Source organism: Myxocyprinus asiaticus, chromosome 5, assembly GCF_019703515.2.
Source record: "Myxocyprinus asiaticus isolate MX2 ecotype Aquarium Trade chromosome 5, UBuf_Myxa_2, whole genome shotgun sequence".
NCBI lineage: Eukaryota > Metazoa > Chordata > Actinopteri > Cypriniformes > Catostomidae > Myxocyprinus > Myxocyprinus asiaticus.
The window spans coordinates 15,868,562-15,882,556 of record NC_059348.1 but is presented as its reverse complement, the minus strand read 5'-3'; the positions used below and the strand labels follow the sequence as shown (position 1 = coordinate 15,882,556).

The 13,995-nt window shown below is 38.6% G+C and overlaps 2 protein-coding genes across 2 annotated transcripts in view; both read left to right on the top strand.

Annotated features, from left to right (window-relative positions):
- The window catches only part of LOC127441003 (low-density lipoprotein receptor-related protein 8-like), a 180,676-nt gene extending 177,629 nt beyond the window's left edge, over positions 1-3,047 (top strand). Inside the window, exon 18 of the mRNA XM_051698114.1 lies at positions 2,930-3,047. Within this exon, the coding sequence (XP_051554074.1) occupies positions 2,930-3,006 (77 nt within the window). The 3' untranslated portion in view covers positions 3,007-3,047. The remainder of the gene's footprint in view (positions 1-2,929) is intronic.
- A 9,013-nt stretch (positions 3,048-12,060) lies between these two features.
- Positions 12,061-12,928, top strand: LOC127440589 (angiopoietin-related protein 3-like). The gene is made up of 2 exons (XM_051697270.1): positions 12,061-12,358; positions 12,771-12,928. Exons 1-2 carry the CDS (start codon positions 12,061-12,063, stop codon positions 12,926-12,928), a joined length of 456 nt encoding a protein of 151 aa, XP_051553230.1.
- The last annotated feature ends 1,067 nt before the right edge of the window (positions 12,929-13,995 follow it).

Sequence of the window (13,995 nt, the reverse complement as noted above, 5' to 3'; positions counted from 1 at the left end):
AAAGGTTAGGGATTGGAACAAGCCCTATAAAGACACAGAGGAACCACCAAAAAACACCCAAGCAACCATGCACTATAATCAATCAGAACACATTAGCATCCACGTAGCAATGCCCTAACAAACACCTACAACACCATACTGTAGCATCGTGGATGTGATTTTTACATGGGCAACCACTGCTCACATATTCTTTGGAAAATGTAAAAATGTTGTTCTTCTCTAAAGTTTTCAGTATTGTCTGCTTTTGTAGCAGCTGCAATCAATGCTAAACGTCTCCCATTTAAACTCACTTAACTTTGTATGTTAAAGGAACAATATCTCTTTCACTAACACTGACACGCAATGTGGGACATGAAAATACCACATAAAAATACACTGCTTGCATGTGACCCCTACTCAACTGAAAGACTTCAGTCAATGAGGTGGTCTTATGTGATTGATGGGGACAAGCGTGCATAACTACAGTTCCACAACTGTCAATGATAAAAGAAACATATAGGTCAACTTTCCTTTCGCTAATGGCAGTCATTTTTGCTTGCTGGTCATTCTCTGATTACTGATATAATTAAACAGATACTGACTTTGGTCGCATTTTACTCTTTTTAGAGTGTAATGCAAAATAAAATGTAATACTAAACATTAATTTTATTTTAAATATTAAAAGATTGGAATATCAAGATTGGGACAATGTCCCCATTCATCACCATTACATTTTAATGGGTTATAGAAGAAACAAATCTTTACCAAAATCTTGCTTTTATTAAATATAAAATACCATGCTTTCACTGTCCATGTAGTTTTTATTATTATTATTATCATTTCTAAAATGCTTTATACATTTTCTGGGAATATGAAGAATTTGTGTTTGTCCCTGACTTTCTGTTCGAGCATGTTATGCTGTGACATTTACCCCCTTTAAAAATAATGCTTTGGTAAATCTGTCTCATATCATGCTACCTCATATTTTAATGACATCACACCGCATGGCTGAAATAAAGGTTAGTTTCTCTTTATCAGTGTTTTATTAAGTTTACAGTTATATTGGCCTTGCAAATCTCAATGTTTCAACTCTCTTATGGGAGTTTTTGTTTATTTATTTATTTATTTCTCCCAATTTGGAATGCACAATTCCCACTATTTAATAGGTCCTCATGGTGGTGCGGTTATTCACCTCAATCCAGGTGGCGGAGGACAAGTCTCAGTTGCCTCCGCTTCTGAGATAGTCAATCCGCACATCTTAACACGTGGCTCATTGTGCATTACACCGTGAATAGTCACAGCAAGTGGAGGCTCATGCTACTCTCTGTGATCCACACACAACTTACCACACGCCCCACTGAGAGCGAGAACTCCTAATCGCGACCATGAGGAGGTTACCCCATGTGACTCTACCCTCCCTAGCAACCAGGCCAATTAGGATCGGACATGTGAACGGTGAGCTCTGGGCACTTTGCTAGTTTTAGTACTTTTTATGACATAAACCAGTGAGATTCGATACACCCTGTTCCATCACTGTTCTAGGAGGACAATATGTCAAAGAATTCAAAATCCTCTGGCTCTGGAGACATTAAAAGACACTTACTTGCTCAAGCTGACACCCCCGAGAGTGCCACGAGCCAGGGAGCCAATTTGGTCGGAGAGATGCGGGAGATGCGGCGAGAGATGCTGGGCATGTCGGCAATGCTGACGAAGGTCATTGATGAATTGCTGGATCTTGCTGTGATAGGTCGATCGATCACTGCCATAGAGACGAAGTTCTTTAAGGTGGTTAAAAGAGCAGGGGATGTCGAGAAACGGATCGATTATTTATCGAGTCATCCGAGAGGGAATTATTTGCTAATCTGCTAGCAACCAAGGTGGATTTGGAGCGTGTCTGGGGAGAAGTTGGAGGACATGGAGAACCGTGGCCGGTGGAATAATGTCCGTTTTGTTGGAATTCCTGAGTCCGAAGAGGGTCGGGATATGGTGAAATTCCTGGATGGGCTCCTTCCGAATCTGCTCGACATAACAGGCCATAAGCTGGAAATCGAGCGAGCTCACAGGGTTCCGGCTCGATCAATTCTGGCCAAATTTCTGAGATCATCCGATAAGGATCTTGAGTTATGCGAGGCAAGGAGTAAAGGAAGGCTTTCTTGGAAGAACCATATCATTTTCTTGTTCCCAGACTTTGTGAATTCGAAAAGAGAGAAACATGATCAATTCAAGGAATGCAAGAAACTTTTACATCAATAGAAGGTCGCTTTTGCACTGATATAAATTGAGAATAGATGCTAAGGATGGCCATAAAACATTCACATGCCCACAGCAAGCGATGTCCTTCATAAAGTCAATGGAGTGAGTAAGTCATCTTGTGGTACTCACGTTGCAGTCGAGTGGACCGGCTCACTGAACATTCACTTGACTCTTTGAGGAAACTGAGTGCTTTTTTTTTTTTTTTGTGCTGGTTCTGCCTAGCGGCTGAACCGCTCACTGAACATCTGCTTGACTGTTTGGGGAATTGGATCGCTCTTCTTGTGCTGGTTCCGCCTAGCGGCTAGAGTTTATTTAGTAGAGTAACACACCTTCAGGACAGTTTTATGGATGAATCTACACGCTCTTTGTGTTTATTCAAAAAAGCTGGAGTTTGTTTTAAAGATTATCTTTTGCCATGTAATTCTGTCTCACTAAATGTGTATAGAAACACCAGACTTGAGTAATCCGATGGCAAAGTTGTCATGGGGGTTCTCATAGGCATGCATGGACTATTTGAGTTTGAAGGGATGCATGCCAGTTGGCGCTGTCGTGCAAGGGGTTAATGCGCACATTTTTATTTTTTCTGTTTGTTTGGTTTTGGGGGATGTTCAGCATTTGATGGATGCAATAATGTTGGAATGTGGTCTTTATAATCTTGTTTTTGACACACTATCTATTTTTTCTTATATATCTGTAGAGCCGAGGAGGGCGGGGCCGGGCTGGAATGAGACACACCCGGTCCCCAATCAGCCTGATGGGGCGTGCGAGGGATAAAGGTGGCCGGGGACGACAGTTCGAGAGAGAGAGAATTGCAGGCAGCTGTACTGTGTGTTTATGGTTGTGTGTTTTTGTTTAAGTTGTTTATTAAATTATTATTTAAGTTGTCAAGCCGGTTCTCGCCTCCTCCTTTCATCAAACCCCCTTACAATATCAAAATGTCAAATGTTAATATGAGTGGATTGTCTCTCTCCACATGGAATGTGAATGGGTTGGGGCACCCCATGAAAAGAAGCAAGGTTATTTCTCTTCTTAAGCGTAAGAAATATGATGTAGTGTTCCTTCAAGAAATGCATCTTTCTCCATAGGAAGCTGAAAAATTTGGGAGGATATGGGATCCTTAGTGCTGGCTCAAGTAAGAGCAGGGGAGTCATTACGCTGATAAGTAAACATCTACAATTCAAATGTCTCAAATAGATTAAAGATAAATTAGGAAGAGTCATTATTGTTTTATCTGAAATTCAGGGGCAAAGACTTATTTTGGCTAATATGTATGCATCTAATTTTGATGATCAGGGCTTTTTTATAGATCTTGAAGGGATGCTGCAAGCCGCTGGCACCCCTCATGATATAATATTGGGAGGAGACTTTAATCTTTTGATGCATTCAATCCTTGATCATAGTGAAGTAAAAGTGTGCAAGTCTCCTAGAGCAACATTGACGCTTCATAGGATGTGTAAAAATCTTGGTGTTACAGATATTTGGAGACTTCTGAACCCATCTGAGAGGGACTATAAATTTTTTTCATCAGTCCATAAGATTTACACCAGAATAGATTTTTATATATATATATATCTAAGTCCCTCATTCCATTGTTGTTGATTGCTCAATTGGAAACATTTTAGTCTCGAGCACGCCCTGGTGTGTTTAGAGATGTTGCCACATATGAAGAAAAGGAAATCATATAGTTGGCGCTTTAATGTATCCCTTTTGCAAAATCCTGAATTCCAACAAATGCTAAAGGCTGAAATCAGTGTCTATATGGAGACCAACTGGTCCTCAGTATCCTCTGTGGGCGTGGCTTGGGAGGCACTTGAGGCAGTTCTAAGGGGTCAGATCATACAGTATGCCACATCCACCAAAAAATCCAAAGCACAAGAACTCATGGAATTGGAAGGGAATATTAAAAGTGCAGAGGCAGAGCTGAAACAGAATGTCGTCTAATAGCCTCAGAGAATTGACCTGATTGAAATACAGATATCATATAATACTATTTTGTTGCGGAAGGTGGAGTTTTGGCTATTCAGGGCAAGACTTTGAGTTGGTGCTGGTTTGTGTTGGGTGGGGGGGTTAATGTTCGGGTGGAAGGGTTGAACATTTATATAATTTGATTCCAAATATTGTGTTACGTTTTTTTTATTTTTATTTATTATTTGTTATATGGAATCAATACAAATTGTTAATAACAAGAAACCTATATTTGTTAACTACTAAATATCTATAGATTTTTTTCTTGTATGCCAATGAACTCTTGACTGGTACCCTACTCAAGCATGAGGGTTAGAGAACTCATTTATTGTCATTTTCAATTCCCTCCAAACAAGAACAAGTATCTTGTTAACCTGTTGGTCAGAGACCTCACGGGTACTTTTAAAGAATGATTAACTGCTCTAATGACAATATAGCGGATATATCAGGTTTTGCTTTGAGTGCATAAAGTGTTTGTGCTGATGAAAGGAAAATATACCAGCTAGACATAAAATATTACATCTGTAACACTCTCATACAGCATATAGTCCCATGTGGACATGGCTTGGCTTGCATTTTGTGATTTCAGCTTCATTTTGAATTGTTTTCAGGTTTTGCCTAAAGGTGTTTTGCTCAAACATATTCACAGTATGTGTAGTGGAGCATTTGCACGTGCATACACATTTATGCGCAACATGTTAATTAATCAGTGATGTAAGAGAAGGTTGAAAATCATCCAGTCATCCAAATCTGCCACATTATACAGAGTTATTCATGACAGGGTATTATCAAACCTTGTCAGCAAATCAACAAGAGATCAACACAGTCATTGATCATCCTGAAGTCCATAAAAATTACAATATTGATCATTTATGAACATTATATGAAAATGTTGTCATCACATACTCACCCTCAACATTGTCTTTCTTCTGTGAAACACAAAAGCAGAAGTTTAATAGAATGTTCATGCCACTCTTTTCTATACAATGAGAGCAAATGGTGACCAGGAGCTGTAAAGCTCTACCAATTACAAAAGGCACCATGAAAGTAGTCCATACAAAGTAGTCTAGAGCCAAGTGATAGCTTTGTGTGAGAAACAGACTCATATTTAAATCATTATTCACTGATGATCTCTGCTCTAAAATCTCATTCATGTTCAAGTATATTCCAAAATGTCATGTTAAAACATGTCACACCAAGTTTGACATAAATGATGCCAACACAATGTGACTCATAACCGTTCGCAACACACCAAATTTTAATACGTGTATACTGAAGTTGTAAAAATGTGATTTGAGAGCTACAATTTTCAGTGAATAATGACTTAAATTTTGGTCTAATCCTCACAAAAAGCTATTGTATGGCTTCAGAAGACTTGAAACAGCACAAGAGTCATATTACGTAAGAACTACATTTATTATACATTTATGGTGCTTTTTTTGACATTTGTGGAGCATAACAGTCCCTTGTCACCATCCACTTTCATTGTATGGAAAAGAGCAACATCAGCATCCTGCTAAATATATTCTATTGTGTTCCAGGTAGAAAGAAAATCCTATGGGATTGGACTGACATGAGGGTGAGAAAATAAAAAATGATTTAAAATGTTTTGTATGATCAATTCCTTTAGGTTTAAAACTGTTTTGAATAGAACGTTTACTATTAAAACAAAACTATCATATATGATATACTGTACATATGATTCAAACATAAAACACACACACAAACACATTTGTTCACCTACTTACACACTTCAAACAGACAAACATTCCCTGTGTTGGACAGAAATGAGGGTGAGGTGCAGGTTTACGCATGTTACTGTTTAACTAGAGGTAGCTCAAGGCTTTCTGGAATTTGCATTTGTTAGAATTTTGCTTTGGCTTCAATGGAACTAATTTTACTCATTCTCATTTTTGTGTCTTCAGTTTATGAAGGTCAAACATTATGAACAAGAATTCACTAATAAGTTCAAGATATCAAACTCCTTGAATAATCATTTCACTCTCCTCATACAGCTGTGTTTTGATTGGCTGGTTCACCAGATTTTAAGCCAGTTGAAAACATTTGATTATAATGAAAAGTTCCAGTGTGACATCATCCAATCTTCAATTCATCAACCACTGAGTCTCTGCTGAAAGAGAATACAGATGAGGGCAGAATAATCTTTTAGCAAAATAGGAAATAGGAAAATCATCTCGCTACCATTTGGAAATGGATTGTGTTATAGTTAGTTTTGTTTTCTGAAAAGCGGGACACTAGAGAGCTATTAAGTCAGGGCTGGTGATATAAGCAGCCAAAGCCCAAAGACTCACATACACGACAGAGGTCTTGGGCAACCTTGTTGTTTTTTGTGCTTTGATTTTGAAAATCAAAGTAGCTGTCATTGGTAAATGGAGGGTTACTTTGTCATAGTGACCACAATGCATCAAATCTTGAGCGCACTACCCCGTAATCTGAAAGGGCAAGTTGCCACTTGAATTGCAGAAGAATTGTGGACATGGTGTTGGATCATCTCATGTAAAAAAAAAAAAAAAAAAAAAAAAAAAAATTGTTGTTCTGATTTCTTTATTTGTGGCGATTGCTAAGGCAAGCATCACTATTAATTGCTTATAAAAAAAAAAAAAGAAAAGAAAAAAAAAGGGCCCATAGACTTACATTGAAGGATGGACATGAGCCATATCTTCACACCAGAATATCATAGAGACTTTAGGCTTGGGTCTTTTGATTTCGGCCAGTAGGCTACCACCTAGCCTCCAACCCGAAAACTGCATAGCATTTCCCTAGCAAGCACAAAGAACATCCTAGAAACCACATAGCAATGTACTAGTAGTAATGTCTGATTCGCAAATTAATCATTCTTCTGAACTAATTCTTTAAATTGGAATCGAGTTTAAAACTGATTTGCAAAGGTTTGGTAGATGACTCAACTGTAAGTGATTACTTTGTTGAGGAGTGAAACTGTTAAGTGGAAACAATGTTATAGCAAAATGTGAATAAATAATTTAATTAATAATTAACATTATCATCAACACTATTCTTACAATGTCCTTAACAATGTTGTTAACAATGTTGGAGTAATAAATAACATTTCATGCAATCTATAAAACCTACTAGTTAAAATATTGTGATAAACAGCCATTTCAATACAAAATTGTACCTAATATGTAGTGTTGAGAAACGTTTTTGATCCAGTTAAATGAAACAAACCTTCTATATGAATCAGTTTTCTCAAATTAATTGGACTTCCTAAAGCTATGTCCTAGGAACCACAAAGAACACCCTACCAAACTCCTTGCAATGACCCAGAACCGCCTAGCAACCACCTAGCAATGCATCAACAACCACTCAGAACATTGTCTTCAGAAATTGAAAAAAAAAGAATAAAAAAAAAAAAAAAACATTATTTCAAATTCTGGAACTGTTTTTGGTCCCACTTAATATTAGGTCTCTTTAACTACTATGTACTAACATTAAAATAAATACAATACAGTGTATTTATTGAGTAACTACATGTTCTGCAGAATTCTCACATTATTCAAATTTGCAACTACTGAGGTTGAGATAGTAGTAGAAGTAGTTTAGGAGTAGGACTAGGAGTAGGAGTAGGAGTAGGAGCAGGGTTAGGGTTAGGGTTAGGGTTAGGGTATAGGGTAAGGGTTTAGGGTAAGGGTTGGGGTAGGGTTATGTTTAGGGTTAGGGGTAAGTTTAACAGTGTAACTACAGTAAAGATGCAATTAAATGCAGGTAATTTAATGTGGGTACAATGCAATAACACATGTACTTATGTTAAAGACAGCTAATATAAAGTTTTGCAGATCTGTGGTACATGACAATCTGCAGTCAAATACAAACCAATAAAATATAACTATTTGGATTACTGCCTGTCTACGCACAAATACATGGTGTGTAATATAACATCCAGGAAGAGGACTTTAGGACTTTACAAGCCCCTTTGTTATTTCCTTACTTCCCCCACCACTTAGGGTCACTCTCCTAAATCAATACTAACATAAACTGCAAATGGCATTATAAATGTTCACAACGAATCCAAAAACTATTGACAGACCTTACAATATTTTTAAACATAATGTTGTGAATATGGCTAAAATGTTGTGGTATTTGTAAACTTCTGTCCTTTATTTGCTTATGTAAAACAGCATAAGGATTTATAAATGTCTATATCAGTTCACCATCAGCCTGCTTAATGATCAAGAGCCGGATGGGAGGAGGCATATAAAACAAGTTCAAATATACTGTGGGTGTTTCTCTTAAAGAATGTGAGGACCATAGCAGTCCCTAAACTTGACAACCATGAATCAGGTTTTGCTGCTGGTTCTGCTGGCTTCATGTCATTCCTTTCCTTCAGAGCCTGAACATCAGACGGAAACCCGATTACACATTGCAGCCAGGGTTGGGGAGTAACGGAATACATGTAACAGGATTACGTATTTAAAATACAAAATACAAGTAACTGTATTCCACTACAGTTACAATTTAAATCATTGGTAATTAGAATACAGTTACATTCAAAAAGTATTTTGATTACTGAAGAGATTACTTTGCATTTTATTGTCATTTGTTTCATTTAATATTTAGTTCTTTCAGATGGAAAACATTTATACATATAAATGATGCGATCCAAAGTGCATTTGAACAGTGGTGAAACACTTTCTTATGATGTGTTACATTCATACGAGCAGACAGAGAAGTAAGTTTGAAGTAAGTTTGGAGCCGAAATAATAGAAATAAACCTTGTGTAAACTGTCAGCTTTATGCTAAGCTAAAATGCTATTTCTAGACATTTTACATGCACATGTTACCAGGCACGATCAGATTTTTTTATCAAGAAAATTCACGTTGAATCATCATTTCTTTTTTCTAGTAAGACCTTTGATATTAGGGCAAAAATCGTATTCTTGATAATAATTTTGGTATTGTATTCCTGTAAAAATATCAAAAAATTCTTAAAACAAGATCAATTTGATTTTTATCTTGTTTTAGAAACAACACTGCATGAGATATATAGGTTTTTCAGAGAATGTATTTTTAACATGTGTATATTGTCTTACTGTACTGGCAGAGTTTTTATAGTCAAAACAAGTGAAAAAAATCTACCAGTGCTGAAGAAGTAATCCAAAGTATTTAGAATACATTACTGACCTTGAGTAATCTAACGGAATACATTACAAATTACATTTTACAGCATGTATTCTGTAATCTGTAGTGGAATACATTTCAAAAGTAACCCTCCCAACGTCTTGGTTACTTTTGTAACCTCCATTCCCTGATGGAGGGAACGAGACGATGTGTCGATGTAGTGACTCTAGGGGTCACACTTGGGAGCCCCAAACACCTCTGATCTTTGAGAAAAGGCCAGTGGGAATTGGTGAGTGGAATTTGCATGCCACTCCCCCGGACATACTGGTATAAAAGGAGCTGGCTCGCAACCACTCATTCGGGTTTTGTGCTGAGTAGCCGAGACAAGGTCCCGGCCATTTCAGCGGGTAGTTCAGTGTTGTGGCAGGAGGGACACAAAATCTCATTCCCTCCATCAGGGAATGGAGGTTACACAAGTAACCAAGATGTTCCCTATCTGTCACTCACTCGACGTTGTGTCGATGTAGTGACACTAGTGATCCCTATACGAAATGCCACAACTAGCTGAACTGTGTTACGTGGACTGGCGGTGCAAGACGGGCAGGCCATTGCGTTCCTCGTAGCCAGTGCACCTGCCGTCGTGTAACCTCCCCCAACGCTCCTATGAGCGTCATATGGTCCCCTGCACCTCGGGGACAAGTCGACTGCCCAAGAATGGGGACAGGCTGCCCCAGCCATGGCCTCTTCTCTTTTTTTCTCCCCAAAAAAGAATGGAAATCTAGTTCAGCTGGGGACCATTAAGTGTCTATGTCGGGAGGGTGTCACTCCCAAGGGGAAGACACCGCAGAGACCATACCCTACCTGAAGGGGAGGTAATATATGGAAATACGTCTCATGGTCTTACCGAGTTTTGTCAGCAGTGGAGAAGTCCCCGTGGTAGGTCCTACCCAGAGGGGATGGAGCTCTACAAATACGGCGACCGGTGGCAGAGGCGACTCTGCCCAAGGAAGACACGGGTTTACCAACTGGGAAACTGTCTCGCAGAAGATGCATCATACGGGGTTACAGACAGGCAACCAGCACATGTGGAGCACCTACCCCAGTACAGGGCCTACTACCACATGTACTGGGCCGGCATCGAGTTTCTCCGTGAACTCATCTGCCACAGAGCTAAGGAGGAAGAACATCCAGGGTCCACAGTCTCATGAACATGGCTAGGGGGTAAAGGCGCACGTCTCCCCCTCCAGGAGGTGAAACCTGGCCAGTTGTCCCGCACACTTATCTGTTCGTACATGACAATACACGGGACGAAACCGGCTCAACGAAACTGGCTCAACCCAGAGATTGTAGAATCTCACTAATGTATTGGGTGTTGCCCAGCCCACTGCTCTACAGATGTCTGTTAAAGAGGTGCCATTGGTCAGGGCCCAAGGGGCCACCACACTCCTGGTAGAGTGTGCTCGTAGCCCCAAGGGGGGCGGCACATCCTGGGCATGATATGCCAATGCGATGGCTTCAATGACCCAGTGGGCGATCCTCTGTTTGGAGACAGCGCTCCCTTTCCGCTGTCCTCCAAAGCAGACAAAGAGCTGCTCAGAGCGTCTAAAGCTCTGTGTGCGATCCAAATAGATGCGCAATGCGCGCACCGGACACAGCAACGCCAAGGCTGGGTCTGCCTCCTCCTGGGGCAGCACTTGCAGGTTCATCACCTGATCCTGAAATGGGGTCGTGGGAACCTTGGGTACATAGCCAGGTCGGGGTATCAGGACCACGTGAGAGTATTCCGGACTGAACGCCTGCTGTAGGGATGTGCCTGAAGCCAAATACCTTATTCGGAAAGGCACAAATAATGACTTCAAAACAAATAACGGATTCATCCGAATAATAGAAAAATATTTGTATGACTGATTATCCAAAAAGCACAAGGATGAAGCGACATTTAAAATAAACATCCAAAATTACAACGAATTTATGAATCAGTGCAGTCAGTATTTCTGAAGTGTAACCTTATGAATGAAAATGCGCACGGTGTGATTTCAGATCAGATGTGCGCGGTCTCAACTCCGTTTGCGATCTCTGTTAATTGTGTGCATCTGGAGCTTGTCAAGTGCAACATTAACTAAGATATGACATCATTTACACTTTCCACTTCTTGAAATGTCTATGTTAACATATCACACGATTCACACGTGATTCTCATGTATTTATTTATAGCTTAAACCTGAGCGCGATGTTAAATTTCTGACCTGAAGTGATTTGCCGAATCACAGCAGTGCTGATGTAGGGCCATATCGCACTCTTGCTCGTGTGATATTGCTTATATAAACTATGAATATTCATGTATTCAGCTTCCACAATTAAACAATAAGGTATGAGAATCTGGTAGTCACATGTATAGAGCATTGTTATACAAATCATGCATTGGAGTCGTGTCTATATTCACAAAATACAGCATGGTCTCGTGTGCCTTATTAGTTTTATAAAATATTTCAGTTATCATTGAAACTATAGTTTATTAAATGCATTAAATGCCCTCCTTCCACTAGTTAAACTTTTGGAACAATCCATTTTATTTTAAAGGAATAATGGGTAATATTTGACTTTTTTTGACAACAGCCATTTAACATGTATATTTGGCCAATTTGAGACTATCATCAAGGATCAGCTGGTTGACAGGACTGTGGTTATTTTATGTTGTTTTGGATGAATTTTCAATAAATATTGTTTAGTTCATTTGATTTCAGCAATTTTGTGTACTTCTGTCTCATGGATGCTGGATGTCTCTGTTTGATAAGTGAATTCTGGCTGGGGCTAAAGAAGATCTATGCTATTGCCCGTCAGGGAGACGCTCTCCTTCTCGTTCAGATCGTTGACTGGAGGAAGGAGAAGCATTTCATGGTTTATCAGTACATCCTGGGGGACGCTGCCTCCAACTACACAATCCACCTGAAGCTGCGGTCGAGTGAGCCGAACTCTGCTACGGATGAACACACTGGACTAAGGTTCTCCACCAAAGACCACAGTGATGGAAAAAATTATCCTAACTGTGGCCAAGACTACACAGGTACTATACCATGAGATTTTTACAAGCCAATCTATTTTTTTAGATTGACTAATGATCTTTAACTATTTTTTGTGAAAATCAGAATATGGGATAAACATGAATATAAGTTAATTTCAGCCAAAATTTAATGTATGAAGCATACTGAAAATTTAGATCATTGATTCACTGCCCCTGCATATTAAAATATCTAAGTACAGATATATGACTCTGTACATCAATATTTATTTTAACTGCATTGCAATGTAAGTATCATAACAAAATATGTAAATACTGTACATGAATATGGTACTATACACATATTATTACTGGGCAGGCTTAAGACCCCTGGCTTGTTTACTAGGAACGCATATAGAATTTTATGTGCACAGAATATAAATTTTTTATTTGTCTGTATGTTTCTGCACTCCCTTAGGTGGTTGGTGGTTTAGCATTTGTGGCGACACTAACCTGAATGGCAAGTGTATTCAGAGCAGACCACGTAAAAAGGTCTGGAAACCTGGCAGAGGAACTACCAGCTTCAAGGCTTCAAAAATCTCCATTAGTCATCTCACAAAATCACAAACCTCTTAATATCAGCAGTATGTTCTTAAACACAGTATGCTGCTGCTTCTGCTAATGTTATCAGAGCTCCAATACACATTAATGATGAAAAGAAAGCATTTCAGTTCTAACTACCTTTTTAGGTTTTTAGTAACATTTTAAAACGATTGATCACCCAAAAATGAAAATTTTGTCATCACCACCCTCATATTGTTCCAGACACATATGACTTAATTTCATCTGTCAAACACAAAGGGAAACGTTAGAATGTTAGCCTCAGTTACCATTTACATTCTTTGCTTCTCTTTCCATACAATGACAGTGAATGGTGACTTAGGCTAACATTCTGCCGAACATCTCCTTTAGTGTTTTAGGTGAACTATCCCTTTAATCAACATGAAAAAGTTTCTGTGCAGGGCTTCATATTGTTCTTAAGTATGAATCGATTAATAAGTATGAACCATGAAAAAGTAAACATGGGACACTTAAACTGTGATTAGGCACACTGAACTCCATACACATGATTCAGTTTCTCCACCAGTCATCTTAATTACACTGCAACCAGTCCAAATGTCCAACGAGGAAACCTCTCATTTAGCCTCATATTTTGAGAGTCGGTTTCATCCCAGTGTTTAAATGAGTCACATTGACTTCAAGATGTCATGCATAAATAGAGTTGCACAAAATCTGTCACATTTACCATTTTTGAAGTATACTGTAACAAATATATTCTGTTGACTATTACATTCGATTAACATCAAATTCTGAATTATGTTTTTATTAAATACATATTTCTGTTGAAAATAGAGAGTTTATCATTTGCTGGTCTTCTGATAACTTTTGTTGAAAATATTAATATTAATCTGTCTTCAAATAAGGGTAAATACTCCTAATGGAGCAAGTTATTAAAGCATAAGGATGTGAAAATACACTGGCGTAAAGTATGTCAAATTACACAAACTTATGTAAAAATACAAACACAAGGTTGAGCTTGATGTAACAACTATGCAACAATGCCATCTGTTGAGCATTGCAAGTAATTGCAATAAACTACATATAACACCTACTGTACGAATGGGATACACTTTATTTTGTAG

Bases quoted from the DNA above. Each gene is read 5' to 3' on its own strand.
- LOC127440589 (XM_051697270.1), top strand. From the start codon at position 12,061: ATGGATGCTGGATGTCTCTGTTTGATAAGTGAATTCTGGCTGGGGCTA. The intron at 12,359-12,770 runs GTACTATACCAT...GCACTCCCTTAG, and splicing joins CTGTGGCCAAGACTACACAG to GTGGTTGGTGGTTTAGCATT.